Raw genomic sequence first — 19,967 nt, 5'->3', positions numbered from 1 at the left:
AAATAAATCCATTGAAGATTCCAGTTGCAACCTTAGAACTAATTTGAAAAAATTTTCTTCATTATGGTAAGCTACCTATGGTGATTGGAATGCTTTGTCTCAAGTAAAAAAGACAAGTTGTATTTGTTTGGTAAATACATGTTCTTCAAAAGTCTATTTTGAAAGCTTAATCGAAATAAGAGAAGTTCAAGGAAGTATTAAGGAAAAGTGAAGTTTAGTGTATTGCTCATTTCTAGAAAAAAAAAATGAGTGGTCGAGCCAGGAAAAACAGAATGGCAAGAGGAAGGCCACCACAGGCAGCCCAGAATGGTGCACCTGTTGAGGTGAGTGCTCTCATTTCCATAAATGTGGATATATTGAGAGCCATCCGTCCATAGTCTTCTGTTGGGCGTGGTTGGGAATTCAGTATTCCTTACATATTGAGGATAAGTGGGATTAAGTTGTTGTTAAGGCCCCCATAGATGGGGCCTGTACCAATAATTGGCAATCCTGACCACTTCCCTCTAACTAGCAACACCCCTCCTGCCCCCCACCCCCACCTCGGCCTCTCCCCAAAGAATCCTAAAAGGCTATTGCAATTCTATATCTGCCCAATGATTCCTTTACAAGTCATTTGACTATAGTACATGATGCATGTTTCCTTATTTCCCTAGTTTTCAAACAGAAGTTCCAATGGTAGCTCATAGTGTATTTCCATTCTGAAAAGTATTTAAATGAGGAACAAATGAACACAAGTCTTTTGGTGTGCAAATAGTCTTAACTTCCCTTGTTTTAAGATTCTCATGCTGTATCTGTCTACTCCTCCTGTTCTGGGGATAGTTTGTATTTGTCATTTTAAATATCATTTCTTGACTGCATAACTGAGTCCTCTATTGGTATGTGAGATTTGATGGTATTTTTAATTGCAAAAAAGTAAATAAACAAACTGCAGGGTCAGCAGCCTGGGAATGGGAGCTCTAGGGGTCAACAACGGCAATGGCAGTGGTGGCAAGCACCAGGACCAGCTCCAGCTCCAGAAATGGCTCGGGCACCAGCATCAACTCAGGCACGAGGTGGGGCAGAAATATCGGCCCAGCCACCAGCAACCGCTAGGGCACCAACTTGTGCAGAAATATTGGCTCGACCAGCAGGACGGGCTCGGGCACCAGCCTGGGCTCGGGCACCAGTGCCCATACGACCACCACTGGCTCTATCACCAGCAGCACAAGCATCCGCACTGGCACCAGCAAGAGAGCTTGTTAGGCATGAAGAGCCAAGAGGGGCAGAAGGAGGAGCTGAGGTGGGAGCATCCACACTTCCAGGTGATGTTGTGGGAACAGGATTAAAAAAATTACTATGAGTTTTTTTTTTTGTTTCCTTTTCTTCTCTCTCTTTTTAAAAATTTATTTTTAACATTCATTTAAAAATATTTTTTGAGGTTCAGATTCTTTCCTTTCTTCCTACCCTTCTCACATCTGTTAAGAAGGCAAGAAATGTGATATCACTAATACATGTGAAATCATGCCAAATATTTCCATATTAATCATGTTGCCAAAAAAAGCAAGAAAAATAAAGTGAAAAAAGTATACTTTAATTTGCTTTCAGACTCCATCACTTCTTTCCCTGGAAGTGGATGGCATTTTTCATTATAAGTCCTTCAGAATGGTCTTGAATCATTGTATTGATCAGAATAGCTAAGTCATTCACAGTTGATCATTATATACAATATTGCTGTTACTGTGTAGAATGTTCTTCTGCTTCTGCTCACTTCACTTTGCATCAGTTCATGTCTTTCCAGGTTTTTCTGAAATCATCCTGTTCATCATTTCATGTAGTATAATAATATTCCATTATAATCATATACCACAACTTGTTCACCTATTACCCAAATGATAGGCAAGTGCTCAGTGTCCAATTCTTTGCCATCATAAAAAGAGCTGCCATAAATATTTTTGTACATACAGGTCCTTTTCCTTTTCTTTTGATCCCTTTGGGATACAGATCTACTAATGGTACTGTGTACTGTGGTATCGTATGTACAATTTTATAGCCCTTTGGGCATAGTTCCAAATCAATCTCCAGAATGGTTGGATTAGTTCACAGTTCTACCAACAGTATATTACAGTGTCCCAATTTTTCCACATCTTCAGCGATATTTGTCATTTTCCTTTTTGCGATATTAGCCAAATTAATAGTTGTGAGATTGTACGTCAGAGTTGTCTTAATTGGCATTTCTCTAATCAGTAGTGATTTAGAGCATTTTTTCAGATTATAGATAGCTTTGATTTCTTCATCTGAAAGCTGCCTGTTCATGTCCTTTGGCCACTTAATCAATTGGGGAATGACTCATATTCTTATATGTTGACTCAGTTCTTTATATATTTGAGAAATAAGGACTTTATCAGAGGCACTTCTTGTAAGTTAGTTTCCTGTTTTCCTTCTAACCTTGGTTGCATTTTTTTGGGGGGGGGCAACTTTTAAATTTAATGTAATCAAAATTACTTATTTTACTTCCTATAATCCTCTCTTGTTGGTTATAAATTCTTCCCTTATCCGTAGATCCCACAGGTAAAATTTTCCATACTCCCCAATTTGCTTTTTATATCAACCTTTATGTCTAAATCACATCGCCATGTTGATCTTATCTTGGAATATGGTGTTAGATGTTGGTTTATACCTAGTTTCTGCCAAACTAATTTTAGTTTTCACAGCAATTTTTTTCAAATAGTAAGTTCTTAAACCAAAAGCTTGGATGTGGGGGTTTATCAAGCACTACATTACTATGGTCATTTACTATTATGTATTATATACCTAATCTATTCCACTGATCCACCATTCTATTTCTTAGCCAGTACCAGGTTGTTGTGATGATTACTGCTTTGTACTACACTTTGAGATCTGGTATGGTTAGGCAACCTTCCTTCACATTTTCTTTCATTGATTCCTTTGATATTCTTGACCTTTTGTTCTTCTAGATGAATTTTTTATTATTTTTTCTAGCTATATAAAGTAATTTTGGGTAGTTTGATCGGTATGGCACTGAATAAATAAATTAGGCAGAATTGTCATTTTTATTATTTTGGCTTGGCCTATCCATAAGCAGTTTATCTAGTTGTTTAGATCTGTTTTTATTTTTGTGAAAGGCGTTTTGTAATTGTGTTCATGTAGTTCCTGGGTTTGTCTTGGTAGGTCGACTCCCAAGTATTTTATATTGTCTACAGTTATTTTAAATGGAATTCCTCTTTCTATCTCTTGCTGCTGGGCTGTGTTAGTAGTATGTAGAAATGCTAATGATTTATAACTGTTTATTTTATATCCTGCAACTTTGCTAAAGTTGTTAATTGTTTCAAATATTTTAATTGATTTTCTAGGAGTCCATGTAAACCATATCGCTTGCAAAAGTGATAGTTTTGTTTCTTCATTGCCTATTCTAATGTTGTCAATTTCTTTTTCTCGTCTTACTGGTATAGCTAGCTTTTCTACTACTATATTGAATGTTTCTTTTCTTTTTAAAGAAGAAAATCCTATTGTCCATGCCCTATTACTAGAAGATCTTCCTCTCTAGGTTTTTTTGTGTCCTCATTTTCTCCTGTTTCAGTCAATCACCGGGTATGATTTTTTTTTTGTATGCACTTACTATGTGCCACGCAGTTTACTAAACTCAGGGATACAAACCCAAAGAACAGAACAATCCCTACTTGCAATGAGCTTATATTCTGATGGAGACAATAAATACATATAAACATATAGACACCATAAATGTAAAGTGGATAAATACAAATATATGCAAAGTACTTAAGTAGAGTGTAGTTTGGGAAGGAGAGCACTAGTAATTTGAAGGATTCAGAAAGGCTTCACATAGAAGATGAGACTTGAGCTATATCTTTTTTTTCTTCTTTTTAAAATTCACTTCCATAAGCTTTTGAGTTTTAAATTTTTCTACCCCTCTATCCCTATGCCCCTCCCTCCCTCCCCAAGATGGCTCGCAGTCTGATATAGGCTCTTACATATACATTCCTATTAAACATATTTTCACATTAATGATGTTGTAAGGAAGAATTAGAACCAATAGGAGGAACCATCAGAAAGAGGAAACAAAACAAAACAGAAGAGAAAAAATAGCAAAGGGTATGCTTTGATCTGCATTCAAGCTCCATAGTTCTTTCTTTGGATGTGGATAGCATTTTCCATCATGAGGCCTTTGGAGATGTGTTAGATCCTTGTATTGCTGAGAAGAGCTAAGTCTATCGAAATTAGTCATCCTACAATGTGGACATTACCATGTACAGCGTTCTCCTGCTTCTGCTCACTTCACTCGGCATCAGTCCATACAAGTGTTTCCAGGTTTTTCTGAAATCTGCCTGCTCTTCATTTCTTATAGCACAATGATACTCCATTACATTCATATACCACAACTTGTTCAGCCATTCCCCAACTGATGGGCATTCCTTCAATTCCAATTCTTTGCCACCACAAAAAGAGCTTCTATAAATGTTTTTGTACATGTGGGTCCCCTTCCCATTTGTATGATCTCTTTGGGATATAGCCCTAGAAGTGCTATTGTGGGGTCAAAGGGTATGCTCATTTTTATAGCCCTTTGGGCATAGTTCCAAATTGCTCTCCAAAATGGTTGGATCAGTTCACAACTCCACCAACAATGCATTGTGTTCCAATTTTCCCACATCTCCACCATTTATCATTTTCTTGTTTTGTCATATTGGCCAATCTGATAGGTGTGATGTGGTACCTCAGAGTTGTTTTGATTTGCATTTCTCTAATCAATAATGATTTAGAGCATTTTTTCATATGACTATAAATGGTTTTAATTTCTTCATCTGAGAACTGCCTGTTCATATCCTTTGACCATTTATCAATTGGGGAATGACTTGTATTCTTATAAATTTGACTTTATTCTCTATATATTTTAGAAATGAGGCCCTTATCAGAGACGCTGGTTCTAAAAATTCTTTCCCAATTTTCTACCTTCCTTCTAATCTTGGTTGCATTGGCTTTGTTTGTAAAAACTTTTCAATTTAATGTAATCAAAATTATCCATTTTGCATTTTGCAATGTTCTCTATCTCCTGTTTGGTCATGAATTCTTCTGTTCTCCATAAATCTGATAGGTAAACTATTCCTTGCTCTCCCAGTTTGCTTACAGTACCAGCCTTTATATCTAAATCATGAACCTATTTCGATTTTATTTTGGTATGTGGTATGAGATTTCAGTCTATGCCTAGTTTCTGCCATACTCTTCCAGTTTTCCTAAGCTGTTTTTGTCAAATAGTGAGTTGTTATCCCCAAAGCTGGGGTCTTTGGGTTTATTAAATAGTAGATTACTGTAGTCATTGACTGCTATATCTTGCATCCCTAACCTGTTTCACTGATCCACCACTGTATTTCTTAGCCAGTACCAAGTAGTTTTGATGATTGCTGCTTTATAATACAATTTAAGATCTGGAATGGCTAGGCCACCTTCCCCTGCATTTCTTTTCATTAGTTCCCTTGATATTCTGGACCTTTTGTTTTTCCAAATGAATCTTGTTATTATTTTTTTTAACTCTATGAAGTAATTTTTGGTGGTTTGGTATGGCACTGAATAAGTAAATTAGATTAGGTAGAATTGTCATTTTTATTATATTAGCTTGGCCTACCCATGAGCAACTGATGTTTTTCCAATTATTTAGATCTGATTTGTGTGAAAAGTGTTTTGTAATTGTGTTCATATAGTTTCTGGGTTTGTTTCGGTAGGTAGACTCCTAAATGCTTTATAATGTCTACAGTAACCTTAAATGGAATTTTTCTTTCTATCTCTTGCTGTTGGGCTTTGTTGGTAATATATAGAAATGCCAATGATTTATGTGGGTTTATTTTATAGCCTGCAACTTTGCTAAAGTTGTTTATTATTTCAAGTAGTTTATTTGATTCTCTAGGATTCTCTATTTTGCCCAACTGTATGCCAATAAATTTGACAATCTTAGTGAAATGGATACATATTTACAAAAATATAAATTGCCCAGATTAACAAAAGAGGAAGTAAAATACTTAAATAACCCCATCTCAGAAAAAGAAACCTAAGCCATTGATGAACTCCCCAGGAAAAAATCTCCAGGGCCAGATGGATTTACAAGCGAATTCTATCGAACATTTAAAGAACAATTAATTCCAATACTATATAGACTACTTGGGAAAATAGGCAAAGAAGGAATCTTATCAAATTCTTTTTATGATACAAATATGGTGCTGATACCTAAACCAAGAAGAGTCAAAACAGAGAAAGAAAATTGTAGACCAATTTCTCTAATGAATATAGATGCAAAAATTTTAAATAAAATGTTAGCAAATAGATTACAGCAACTTATCACAAGAATAATACATTGTGACCAGGTAGGATTTATACCGGGAATGCAGGGCTGGTTCAATATGAGGAAAACTATAAGCATAATTGATCATATCAACAAGAAAACTAACAGAAACCACATGATCATCTCAGTAGATGCAGAAAAAGCTTTTGACAAAAATACAACACCCAATTCTACAATAGGTAGAATTCCTATTAAAAACACTGGAAAGCATAGGTATAAATGGAGTCTTCCTTAAAATAATAAATAACATCTATCTAAAACCTTCAGCAAGCATAATATGTAATTGGGACAAGCTAGAAGTCTTTCCAATAAGATCAGGGATGAAACAAGAATATCCATTATCACCACTGTTGTTCAATATCATACTGGAAATGTTAGCTTTAGCGATAAGAGAATAAAAAGAAATTGAAGGTATTAGAATAGGCAAAGAAGAAGCAAAACTATCACCCTTTGCACATGATATGATGATATACTCTTATTTGATTTTTAAAGTCCTTTTTAAGTCCTTCCAAGAACTCTTTTTGTGTTTGGGACCATTTGACATTTCTTGTTGAAAAAGGGGTAGTTTTTTTAGCTCCATTATCTTCCTCTGAATATGAACCTAGATCTTCTCCATCCCCATAGTAACTGTCTATGGTTGGGTTCTTTCTCCTTTGCTTGCCCTTTTTTGTTTATTTATTATTTTATTGTTTAATTTTGTTTTTAGCAGCTTTTAGTGTAATCAAGTTGTATTCCTGACGCACGGGGAACGATGCTGCAAGCCTCAGGTCCTTCTCACTGTTATTTTCTGAGATCTTTCTTGGGGCCCAACTTTGGGCTCTCCTCTCCACTCCTAAACCACAGCTAGAACCCCCAGCCACACTGTCCTTAAAACGATCTTACTCCCTGTGGTCCATCTGGTGGCTGCAGACTATAGTTGTCCTCTCTGCCCCAAATGAGACCAGAGACTCTGCTCTCCTGCAAGTGCCTGCAGCCAGCAGGATCCCTGCCCCTCTGCTACTGCACTCACCCTGTGTGTGCTAGATCTTCTCCCTGCAGCCACAGCCTAGGACACATCTGGTCAACACAGCTGTGTTTAGCATCTCTTGACCCTGGAAGGTCCTTCAGTCTTCTACTCAGTCATCAGACCCCTACACTATCTGGGACATGAATGTTTCTAAGACTGAGGCTGCCTCTCGATCGAGCTGTCCCCAGGGCTTGTTTGTTGATTCTATAGAGTTGACCTGGAGGTGTTTGCACTTTGCTTAGGTCAAACCTCTGCCCCTGGAGGTCAAGTCTTTCTTGGGGTCTTCACAAATTGTCTCAGCAAGACAGCTGCTTTACCCCATGTTTATTTCTGCTGCTCTGAGGCGATGTTCTGCCTTTTTTGTGGAGGAAACTTGAAGAGCCAAAAGTTCTCTGACCTACTCTGCCATCTTCCCAGAATCCTCTCCATCCTCTGCTCTTGAATTCTTGCCTTCCTGTTATCTCTTGTGCCTTGTCAAACTTTAGCCCTAGATAACTCCTGCCGTAAGCTTCCTCAGCTTCTACTCAGACTATGAAGAATGGGGCTAGAGAAGTGGTTCTTAAACTCTTTGGTCTGAGGACTCCTTTAAATCCTTAAAAGGAATTAAATCCTTTAAATCCTTAAAAAGGAGGTGGAAGGGGCTCAGTGGATAGAGTGCCAGGCCTGGAGTCAGGAGGACTTGAGTTAAAATTTGGCCTCAGATACTTGCTAGCTGTGTCACCCTTGGCAAGTCACTTAACCCTGTTTGCCTCAGTTTCCTCATCTGTAAAATGAGCTGAAGAAGGACATGGCAGGGGCAGCTAGGGGGCACAGTGGATAGAGCACTGGCCCTGAAGTCAGGAGGACCTGAGTTCAAATCCGGCCTCAGACCAAACACTTGACACTTACTAGCTGTGTGACCTTGGGCAAGTCACTTAACCCCAATTGCCTTAAAAAAAAAAAAAGGACATGGCAAACAACTCCAGTGTCTTTGACAAGAAAACCCTAAATGGGGTCACAGAGAGTCAGACACGACTAGAAAATGACTCAACAACAACAACTTTCCTGACTCCAGGCCCAGCACTTTATCCACTGTAGCTGTACTAGGTATATAAGCTACAATGCTTGCAGTCAGTCTCAGCTGTAGAATTCTTAAACTCCTTCTGTCCCCTCTACTATCCCTCTCCTACTTGTCCTCATGAGTTACTGTGGCTAGAAAATTCTTCACCAAGATCTCTGTCTCAATCAATCATCATTCTCAAATTTTGTCTCTCCTATTACAACAGAAGCTTCTTGAAAGCAGTGACTTTTCTTTTTATTTGTATCCCCAGCTATTAGCACAGTGCCTAACACACAGTAGGCATTTAATAAATGTGTATTGATTGATTTATTGATTACTTGCTTTCCCTTAATAACACTAAGGGGTTATTTCTTTTTATTCAGATAAAATGAGAATGAATGGAAAACTTAAAAGTGCCATAAGAACTCATGCTATTCAGGTTTACATCTTAGCAAATGTTTAACTTTGTTTTTCACAAACAGAAGAAGGTCAAGTCTCAGCCAGATTGATGGAACCAACACAGAGGAAGAAACGACGTGGTAAACAGAATATTCATGACATTGGTGTGAATACTCGGCAAAATCTACATCATTTCATAGAGTGCAAAAGAGGTATGTCAGTTTCTCAGGAGTTAGGTATTCTCTCTTTTCTCTAGTGCTCAGTATCTACCCAGGTGACAGTACACCTTGAGAAGGATAGGTTAAACTTGGTATTATGGCAGAATCCAGGCCTCTCTCTCACTTTATCTACTCTTTTTTTTTCTTTTCTAGTTAAGTTTTATTAGAGGTAGTATTGCCTAGTTCATGGAGAACTGACCTTGAAGCCAACATACTTGGGTTCAAGCCCTGCCACAAAATGTCTGTGTGACCCTGAGCCAGACACTTAACCTCTCAGGACGCTAGATAACTAACTGTAAGACTCTAAAGTGCTGGGAAGATTCCCTGCTTGGATATGTAAAGGAGGGAGTTCCCCCAGTTGGGAGTGGGAATCCCTATGTCGGTTAAGTCACAAGTCCAGCATCTAACCCTAAGCAGTTTTATTGTTTAGCATGAGAAGGTCCTGGAAGATTTGGGCCTTCTTTTGTCCTTTCCTGCATTTGTCCTATGGAAACAGAATTTCCATTGTTTCTTTTTGAACACAAAGTTTCTTTTTAAACATGGCTCAAGCGTTATGATTAACTCTGAAGGAATATCCCTTTCCTCTGGATCCTGGCTGTCCCAAATATCACTCTTTCAATAGGTCGTTTTCAATTTTAGAAACCTTTGCACTAGAGAGGTTTTCCTTTTAAAGGGATTTGACTTTTTTAGGAAGATTAATTTAGAAGAGTGTGCTTATGTTTTTTTGTTTGTTTTTATAAGATAAAGTGATATTTTCAATTGGTGTTACTACTTTGAGATTTTGATTTTGTTTTTGCTTTAGTGACTGGCTTTGATAGTGATCTTATCTTGACCAGAATCAGGGCACTGCACCACTTTCCAGGCATTAACAAACCATGCTGCTATACTCCTATTTTCCCATCTTCACCTCCCACCCACATTTTCTATCCCCCAGCTTTTGATCTTCCCCCGTTAGAACATAAGCTTCTCAAGGCAAAAGCTGTCTAGCTAGCCTTGGGTTTGTATAATCAATCAGTGCTTAGCACGGTACCTGGCACATAGTAAACAGTTAAGAAATGCTTTGCCATTCATTCATCTATTCATTCTTTTTTTTGTTGTTTTTGGTTTGGTTTTGCTTTTTGGTGAGGCAGTCGGGATTAAGTGACTTGCTCAGGGTCACACAGCTAGTAAGTGTCAAGTGTCTGAGGCCGGATTTGAACTCAGGTCTATCCACTGCACCCCCTAGCTGCCCCACATCTATTCATTCTTACACAGCTGTTCTGACATGCTAAGCCATCAGGTAGGTCTGAGGGCTTTTCTGTTGTCTGACTGTCAGATGAGATACTGTCCTCTGCCCTTTTGTGGAAGACGGCTCCCTGTTTAGACAGTGTATTAAAAATGTATGCCAGGGGAGAGTAAGCTGGTTTGCTATTTCACAACTGATTCAGTGTAGTGCAAATCTTTGAAATATGTAGGTAATTGAGTAGTTCAAAAATCTTTTGCAGACTTGAGCTTTTCATAGGATTCTTTTGATATTACTAAATTAGACCTTTGACTAGATTCATATATTAAAGGCATAGTTTTGTATCCACTCAGATGGCTTTTAGATTAGTGTCCCTAAGAGTCAGGTATTGTGCTATTTTGAGTCTTGGAAAAATATCCAGTTAGATTAGAGCATTAGAAATGATAGGGAAGGATAAGTAGGTTTGATGTCTCACAGTCTTTCAAATCTGGCTCAATCTTTCAGGTACTTCAGGGACTGTAGTCCAATTGAAGACAAACCATTTCCGGCTGACAGCTCTTCCCCAGTGGGCACTATACCAGTACCATGTTAACTTCAACCCACAGATGGATTCCAAAAGACTCCGTTCCATTTTACTTGACGTGCACAAACAACTCCTAGGAAAACGTTATTCTTTTGACGGAGCAATATTATTTTTATGCCATAGACTACAAAACAAGGTGAAATAATATTTTTGATTGGTGTTACATTTTTAGGCTGTTAAAGAAAATGTGATCCAGTCACTGCAGTTGCAAGTTGTGATAAAAGTTAAATATAATATAAAGTAATGGTATAGTCAGTTTTTAAGGTGGTCCCCAAAGGTAGTATAGCTGGTAGATCTTTGATTAAAATCCAGGAACACCTGTTGTTTTCTTTGTCACCTTTTTGGATTCTCCATAGCCTAACAATGTGTTTGTCTTAATAAATGTTTATTGATTGATTTAAATTCAAATACTGATATTAGCACATGTAAATTTGAATAAAAAAGTTCTTTGCAATAAAGGCACCACATTAGTCTAGGCTATAATTCTGCATCACTTCCCAAAGTGTCTAGCTTGCACAACAAATCTTACTAAGTACCTACTATGGACAAAGTCCTGTAATAGCAAGCCTAGTTGTAGCCTGTAATTGTACTTTGAAGAGTTTTCCTGTGCATTTTGCTTTCAAAGATCTCACTTTAGGAGGATGGCCCATATTTGCACTAATTAAATATAGTAGATATCACCAGGTCTGGAATCAGGAAGATTCCTCTTCGTGAGTTTGAATCAGGCCTCAGACACTTACTAGCTGTGTGACCTTGGTCACTTAACCCTCTTTGCTTCAGTTTCCTCATCCAGGGAAGGAAATGGCAAACCACTCCAACATCTTTGCCAAGAAAACCTCAAATGGGGTCACAGAGATTTGGACATGACTAAAAAATAACTCAATAACAGTTTTTAGATGTCAGACTCTTTTTTCAGGAATGTCAGTAGTAAAGATTTCTGTACTATTTTCTAATACATAAGTAATTTTAAAAAACCACTCTGATTGAAAGTTTGGTTGGGAAAGCCTAAGTTCAAATCCTGGTTCTGATAAATCCTAGTTGTGTGACTGTAACCTTGTAGTACCCCAGGTTAACTAACCTTACTAACCTCTAGGTCACTGACCTCCTAGTGTCTCTTAAGACTAAGTTGCAGAACAAGTGCTCATCTTCATGGGGAAAGGGCATTTGCTCATCAGAGGGTTCTCTAAGCCAATGAAACTTTAGATACACCCTCCTCTTCTTCCTCTTCGCCTCCCCCAAAGGTATGTTTAAAAGGCCGATTACAGTCTTGATACAGACACAGTTACTGAAATTTGGGTTCCTTGTTCTGCTTCTGTTCTATGGTTCCTCATCCCCTGAATTCAAAGCAGAAGTATTTTTAAACCAGACATCACCCGTTCCTTCATTAAACATTTGCTTGAGGTGAATTTTAGAAAGCTAAACTGTATAATTGGATATTCTTGCTTTTTAAGTTTCTATTGCTAGGCTTAGAATCTGTTTTTAATGAAAATAACTTTCATTTAATAAACTATCAGGTTTGCCTCAGGGTTAACTCTGAAATGCTTGTCTTGTAAATCCAGGCTAGTTGTGGAAAAAAGAGACTCGTGCTTTTGGGAGCATTTCAGAAAGTAAACTGACTTCGTAGTTCTGTTTGCTACTTGTATTGTCGTCATTGTTTGTCCATTTTGATCATCTACTAGGCATACTTTTTATTATTTTTTTTTCAGGTTACTGAAGTGTTTAGTCAGACACACAGTGGAGAGAATGTGAGGATAACTATCACTTTAACCAATGAACTTCTACCTAATTCACCAACATGCTTACAGTTCTACAATATTATTTTCAAAAGGTTTGTTTGACCCTTTTCGCTTCCTTGAACTCAGATCATGGTATGTTTAGGTGTGGTGAACATTAGTGAAACCAAGTGCATCCCTGTAACCCTTTGTGATTTTTGAAATCCAAACATGTGGGGATGGTAAAAGATTTCATAGGTAGTTTATTCTCAGTGTAGACTTCAACTCCTCCTTCTCTTAATAAGTTCATGGGAAGGAAGATCACTCTGAAATAAGATGCTTGTAATAGAGATAAAGTATAATTGTTCCAATTTCCTGCTCTATAGACCCTGAGTCTAATCAGCCACTTCATAGGATCGACATTGAAAGTATTGGGTAGATTTTTTTTTCTCAATAAGTAATTTGAACTCAATTCAGTAAGCATTATCTACTTCCTGGGTACAGAGGGCTAGGCTAATTACTGGTAGAGAGCCAAGGTAAAACCAGGGTTCTGCCCTCTTGGACTTGGATGAGGAAGAACTGAGTTCACATGTGGCCTCAGGCATTTATTTACTAGCTGTGTGACCCCGGGCCAGTCACTTAACCTCTGTCTGCCTTGGTTTCCTAACTATAAAATGGAGATAATAATGATGGGAAGGGGAAGAAGAGAAAAGCATTTATTAAATGCTTGTTAGGTGCCAGGCACTGTGCTTAGCCCTTTACACACATTATCTCATTTGATAGTCATAACAACCCTGCAAGCAAGGGGCTATTATTATCCCGATGTTAATAGTACCTACCTTCCAAGGATCAAATGAGATGATTTTTGTAAAGCACTTTGCAGATATGTGAATACTATTACTGGAACTTCTTTTGAGAGGGGGATGTAGTAGACATCTCAAAAACTAGCATACCTATAACTCTTTAAGGTTTGCATAGCACTTTACATATAATAATAACAATAGTAGCTAGCATTTCTATAGTACTTTAAGGTGTGCCAAGCACTTTATAAATATTGTTTCATTTTAATCAATCAGTCTTATTTTCTTCTTGGGAATAAAGTAGAACAAACATAAATAATAAAATTTTACTGTCCTTTAAATTCTAGATTTTTGAATACCATGAATCTCGTACAAATTGGACGAAATTTTTATGACATTTACAATGGGGCAGAAGACATGAGAGATTTAAGGTTTGTATAATAGGAATGGACATCTACATAGCATTTAACACAATAGAATACTTCCTATTTTTTAAGGAAAAAGGAGCTTATAACCCTTAATTATGGTGGTGTGTTTTGTAAGTGTTATAGTTACTGTTAGATTAAATGGTGCAATATCAATTGGGATAGATTGGGTTCTCAGTTTTCTAAAAATATATAATTATTATAGGAAACTTTGAGCCCTTTTTTTGTTTTAGGAGACAGTGTCTAGTGTCTGTTAATGGCAAAGGTAACTTTTAATCAAACCTTTTTTTTTAATATTACTTATCTGTTGGAGAACAATAGAAAAATCTTTACTACAAACATTCCTAGAAAAAAAGTTTGACACCTAAAAATGTCCTAGAAATAGATATAATTGTATTAGTAAAAAACTGAGTCTTTTTCTTTCTTATTTTGAATTTATTGCTCTTAGTGTAAAAATACATCGATCGTGGATCTTTCACTTTCTTTAACTTCTATTTGTCATAGAGTTGAGAATTTTTCTTTTTTATTATAATGAAAACAGATTTGGATGAATGAGAATTATAAATTAGAAAATAATAGAATATTATATTTATTCAGAATTTATTGTCATGTATGTTGTGAGATATTAATCTAATAAGCATTTTTTTCCAACAAACTGCCATCCAATTTTCCAAACAATCTTTTACCAAATAATGAATTCCTTCCCTGCTTTGATCTTGAGCATATTAAATACCTGATTTATTATAGTCCTTTGGTTCTAGCTCTAGATTGTTTCCTCTATTACATTGAAATACTTGCTTTTTTCATCTAATGCTAGGTGGCTTTGATAATTATGACTTTACATTAATTATAAATTATGTACTATATATAATACCAAAATGAGATCTGGTTATAATCAGTATATATTCCTCTTTTTTTCCCCTAATTTCTCTTACCATTTTTGTCAGTTTCACCTTTCATGGGATTTTTATTGCTTCATCTAATCCTATGAAGTATATCCTAATGGTATTTTAAAAAATATCTTGAATAGTCAGTCAATAAACATTTACTAAGCACCTACTATGTTCCAGGAACTGTATGAAGCATTAGAAAGGCAAAAAAACAAACAACAACCACAACAACAAAAAAAACAACCCTGCCTTCGAGGACCTCATAATTTAATGGGAGGAACAACAAGCAAACAAATGTTGTACAAACAAGCTATATATAGAATAGGAAGTAAATGAGAGGGAAAGCACTAGAATTAAAAGGGGTTAAGCGAAGCTTCCTCTGGAAGATGGCATTTTGGTTGGGATTTAAAGGAAGCTAGGGAAGACAGTAGGCAGAGATAAGGATGGAGAGCATTTCAGGCATGGAGGATAGCCAATGAAAAGACCCAGAGCCAACAGATGGATTATCTTGTTCGTGGAACAACCAGGAGGTCAATGTCACTGAACTGAAGAGTGTGTGTAAAGAAGTAAGGTGTAAGAAAACTGGAAAGGTAGGAGGGGACCAGATTATAAAGGGCTTTGAATGCCAAGCAGACGATTTTGTATTTGATCCAAGAGGCAGTAGGGAGCCTCTGGAGTTTATTGACTAGGGGGATGACATTATCAGCACATTAGGAAATCACTTTGGTGACTGAATGGAGGATAGACTAGAATATTGAGAGACGAGGCAGGTAGACCTACTGACAGCTGTTAAAACTGTCTAGGAGTGAGGTGAGGAGGGTCTGTACTAGAGGGGTGGCAGTGTCAGTGGAGAGGATGTATTCAAGACATGTTGCAAAGATGAAATTGATAGACCTTGACAATAGCTTGGGTATAGGGGGTGATAGTGAGAAATCCAGGATGACTCGTAGGTTGTGAACCTTAGGAACTGGGAGGATGTTATCTTTTACAATAATAGGGAAGGTAGGAGGTGGAGTGGGTTTAAGGGAAAAGATAAGGAGTTTGGTTTTGGATATATTCAGTTTAAGTTGTCTACTGGACATCCAGTTCAAGATGTCTGAAAGGCAGTCGAAGATGCAAGATTGTAGGTCAGTGGAAGAGGGTCAAGATAGGTAGATTTGAGAATTACAGCATAGGGACAGCTAGGTGGCACAGTGGATAGAGCACCGGCCCTGGAGTCAGGAGGACCTGAGTTCAAATTCAACCTCAGACACATAGTACTTCCTTGCTGTGTGACTCTGGGCAAGTCACTTAACCCCAATTGCCTCACTAAAAAAAAAAAAAAAGGGAGAGAGAGAATGACAGTATGTGGGATATCTGTGATTATGATCTAGGTGAGGATCCAGCAAAGGAGACAGAGAAGTGGTTAAATAGGAAGGAGGAGAATCAGGAGAGAGTGGTGTCTTAAAAACAGAAAAGAAAGTGTCAAGGAGGAGAGAGTGATCAACAGTGTCAGCAGCTGCAGAGAGGTCAAGGAGAATGAGAACTGAGAAAGGATTGGATTTGGCAACTAAGAGATCCTTCATAACTTTGAAGAGAGCAGTTTTGTGAGAAGTAAGAAGAGAGAAAGTGGAGGTGTTGTAGTTTATGGGTGTTAGGAACCCTGAAATGCAAGTGTCTGCCTCGGAAGAATTCAACCACTCATGCCTTCTTTCAGTCTAAGTAGTGAATTTATTAAGACACCGGTTAGGATGGGCGAGATTCCTAGTGAGTAGTATTTGTGACACCAATATAAGCGGGCCAGATTCTTAAGGAATCTGTGAATTTGATGAGGATAAGATTGATACTTTATACAGAAAGGCTGTGGGAAGATATGGATGAGATTAAGGAGTGGCAAGTAGCCTGGGGTGGGCCAGTGGACCAGGTGCTGACAATGAGGGCCATGATGAAAGGGCAGTTACTGGGATGGACCAGGTGCCTCAGGCAAATGCCAGGAATATGGGCTGCTGAAATCTGTGGGAAAGTTCAAGAACCCTTTTTAGGGGCACCATTGCTCCATCAGCAGCACGTAATTGTGGTATTACTACTTTACTATATCGGGTTTAGTTGGTCCTATACATTGAATTGGTCAGGGGTGTGTGATAGTAGTAGTGGTCATGGAATATTGTACAGATGGGGAAAGTAGATGTGTGGGATGGTGCACATTTTCTTGGCCTCCAGTTTTTTGGTAATAAAGTCTGAAACTTTTTATCAAGCTTTTTTGATATCTCCTCTTCTTCAAATACATTGAGAATTGATCTCTCAGTGCCCCTAGAATTATCCTATCTGGTACCATCATTTTTGTTTTCTTCATCCAGCTTAGTGACACTGAAGAAAACAAAAGTGGGCACAACATCATCTCCTTCCTTGTCCCGCATGTTGGGATCTGAGAGAGATGATTATTTCTCTATCTTATTAATACCACTTTTTGAATCAGGGCCAAGATTTTTCTTCTTTTCTACTCTCTCATCCAGAAATCCACCAGTGTGGGAAATCTTTCTCAAAGACTTACCCAGGAAAAGAAATTCTAAGTTTAGGCTGATGGGTGGATTCCTGCTCATTGTGTTTACTCAGATAGATCTGGGAAAATGTGGATTCTCCCTTTTGTCAGACAGTGATATGGAAATTGATAAGTCTGTTTGACCAAGACTTGAGTGATCCAAGTCGTGTACCTCAAGACCCTTATTGTGAATATAACCCACCCCATTCATTCTCTCAATAATTTTTAGCCACTCAGTGGATTGCCTCCCTCAGGAACACCTGCTCTTCTAAAAGCATACAAACTGTGAGCCTACCTCCATGAGGGGGTCTTTGGCATTCAAGAGTGCCACTGACCTCTTTTATTAATAACATGCTAGCCTTATTAATAAAATAATTAAATTACCCAGAAATTATCTCTCTCTAACATTTTAAACATTACAGATCTATGATGTTGAGCTGAAATGTGTTTCCTTTACTTTCTTCAATTCTTTATCCTTGTCAAAGAGTTCATTAAAAATAGAGCTCCATTTCTCTTCTGTCTGTTTTACTTCAGTCAGTTTTGTCCTAAGATGCCCTTGAGATGACTTTGCTCAGTTGCCAAGCTTTCTGTAAACTTTCCCCTTTAGTGCTGTTTTATCAAGTGACACTGCTTATTATCTTCTACCATTCTTCTCTGTAAATCTTACAGATGACTTTACACTCTAAACCATGATTGTCCTTGGCTGTTATCTTTCTCCTCTTGGCAAGTGGGTGAAATATTTGTCTATGCTCTTTTGATCTCTGCCTTGTGACAATTGATTTACATTGGTTAAACATCATTAGGCAATAGTGATAGTCTGTGTTAATCATTTTGAATTTTTTTTCAGATTCAGTAGATTATTTAAATATGTTATTCAGTTGCCTTAGTTTTTACATCTTTTCATTTTTATCCTAGTTTGGTATTGATTTTTCTTTGTTCTAACACATCAATTTTCTGATTATATGTGGCATCAATTGATTTGAAAATGATTCCCACATCAGTAAGCAGCCAATGCCTAACTTTTAAAATGTGTCCATTTTAATTTTGGGGAAGTAATATTTGGTGTTTCCCTTGCTCAGTGCCTTCCAGTGCTTCTCAAAGAAAGTATTCATGATATAAAGTCACAAGTCCTCTACCATTTGTTTCTTAGTGCTGTTATATTTTCCTATGTTTCAGAAGTCACGTTTGCTTGCTTTTGCATTGAAGTCACTGAATATTAAAGTGTATGTGTATAATTTTTTTAACTTAGCCAATGTGTGGATTTATTTTGAATTCGTTTTTGTTACAAGGGAGGGATTTTTAAAAACTTTGGGGGTAGAATTGAAGGGAAAAGAGAACTAGTATTAATGATACCAAAAAAAAAAAAAGAAGGAAAGAAGAAAGAAAGAAAAAGGAATTCTTGCAGCCTGTTGCTCAGGACACCCTTTCCATCATGGTTGCACCTAACCAATTTTATAGCCTTCCAGAACCCAGGTTCAATGTCAGTGAAGCATCAGAGTTGGACTTTTAGAGCTGATTCTGTTAAAATTGCTTTATAGTTGTCTTTCTATGAAATATATATTGGTTGCTCAAGTTTTTTCATGTGTTTTATCATTGATAGCATCTCCCCTCTTCCTCCCCACCCCCTGCCAATTTCTTGTGTTCTTTCTTAGTGATAGAGAAATGTTGACCTTTGTAAGTTTATCTTTTGTACTTATACTAGGGCTACTATAGCCCTACTAGTGAGGTTACAATTTGCTAAAGTCATTGATTATAGAAGGCAATTTTTATTTGGTCTGACAGGTTGAATATTTGTCCAGGTTTCATTACCTCTATCCTTCAGTATGAGAATGACATTATGCTGTGCACTGATGTAAGTCATAAAGTCGTCCGAAAGGATACTGTCTTAGACCTCATAAATGACTTTCAGAGATCTGGAAGATACACAGCCCGAGAAGACATTTTGAAAGAAATACGAGGGCAAATTGTTTATACCAAGTAAGTCTTTCTGCTTTGTTTTCCAAGTTTTGGGTTTTTTTTTTAAATTAGCAAATGTTTCATCTAATGTAACTTTGTGCTCTTAAGTGCCAAATCTGGAGAAAATGTAGCAGAGGTTCTCAAGGTAAGAGAAGGTATTAGAAAAAATAGCAAGAGAGGAGGGAAGTAATGATGGTTGTCTCTTTTCTCTTCCTCAGAATTATGCAACCTTATGTAAAAGTTGTTTGTATGTGAATCATCCCCACCTACCCTCTTACCTCCTGCAAGGGAAAATGGCCCCATTGTGGGAGGGTCATTTATTTCCCCTAGCCCCATGTTTGTTAATTGACAAAAAGCTGCTATGCTGTATCTAGGACATAGCTCTTCCAGAATCTTCTGCCCCATTACTAGTTATGTTAAATGTATGTATTTACAGCTCATTTTGAAATTGTATAGTTTTTAGTTTTAGAAACTGAATATTAAACAGTTTGACCTTTAATCACACATCATCCTCAGACCTCAGAACTTAGAGAAGACTGTTGAAAGAACTAGTCAGCGGCTACTTTTTTTTTCAAGTATTATTTCATGTAGAGAGGTTCCAGGCATTAAACTGTCATAAATCTCCAAATGTATTCCTTCTACAGACACAACAATAGGACATATAGAGTTGATGACATTGACTGGGAACAGAATCCAAGAAGCACCTTTGAAAAAGATGGCTCTGATATCAGCTTCTTAAACTACTATAGACAGGTAGAAAATTGATTTTCGAGATTTTATTCTCATATTCAGTTGTAGCAAAATTTCAAAATGCCTTCAATAGAAGTACTTTTTTTCCCCATCAGTTGCAAATTAC

General features: G+C 37.3%; 1 protein-coding gene across 1 annotated transcript in view; it reads left to right on the top strand.

The window, feature by feature from the left end:
• Positions 1-245: 245 nt before the first annotated feature.
• PIWIL1 (piwi like RNA-mediated gene silencing 1) overlaps positions 246-19,967 on the top strand; it is a 63,273-nt gene continuing 43,551 nt past the window's right edge. The window contains exons 1-8 of the mRNA XM_027844243.1: positions 246-323; positions 932-1,301; positions 8,871-8,999; positions 10,732-10,946; positions 12,517-12,638; positions 13,670-13,753; positions 18,938-19,132; positions 19,756-19,864. Of these exons, the coding sequence (XP_027700044.1) occupies positions 246-323; positions 932-1,301; positions 8,871-8,999; positions 10,732-10,946; positions 12,517-12,638; positions 13,670-13,753; positions 18,938-19,132; positions 19,756-19,864 (1,302 nt within the window). The remainder of the gene's footprint in view (positions 324-931; positions 1,302-8,870; positions 9,000-10,731; positions 10,947-12,516; positions 12,639-13,669; positions 13,754-18,937; positions 19,133-19,755; positions 19,865-19,967) is intronic.

This window comes from Vombatus ursinus, unplaced genomic scaffold (assembly GCF_900497805.2).
Source record: "Vombatus ursinus unplaced genomic scaffold, bare-nosed wombat genome assembly UNPS02014935.1, whole genome shotgun sequence".
NCBI lineage: Eukaryota > Metazoa > Chordata > Mammalia > Diprotodontia > Vombatidae > Vombatus > Vombatus ursinus.
Note: the sequence above shows the minus strand (reverse complement) of the source record. Positions and strands in the feature narration are given on the sequence as shown.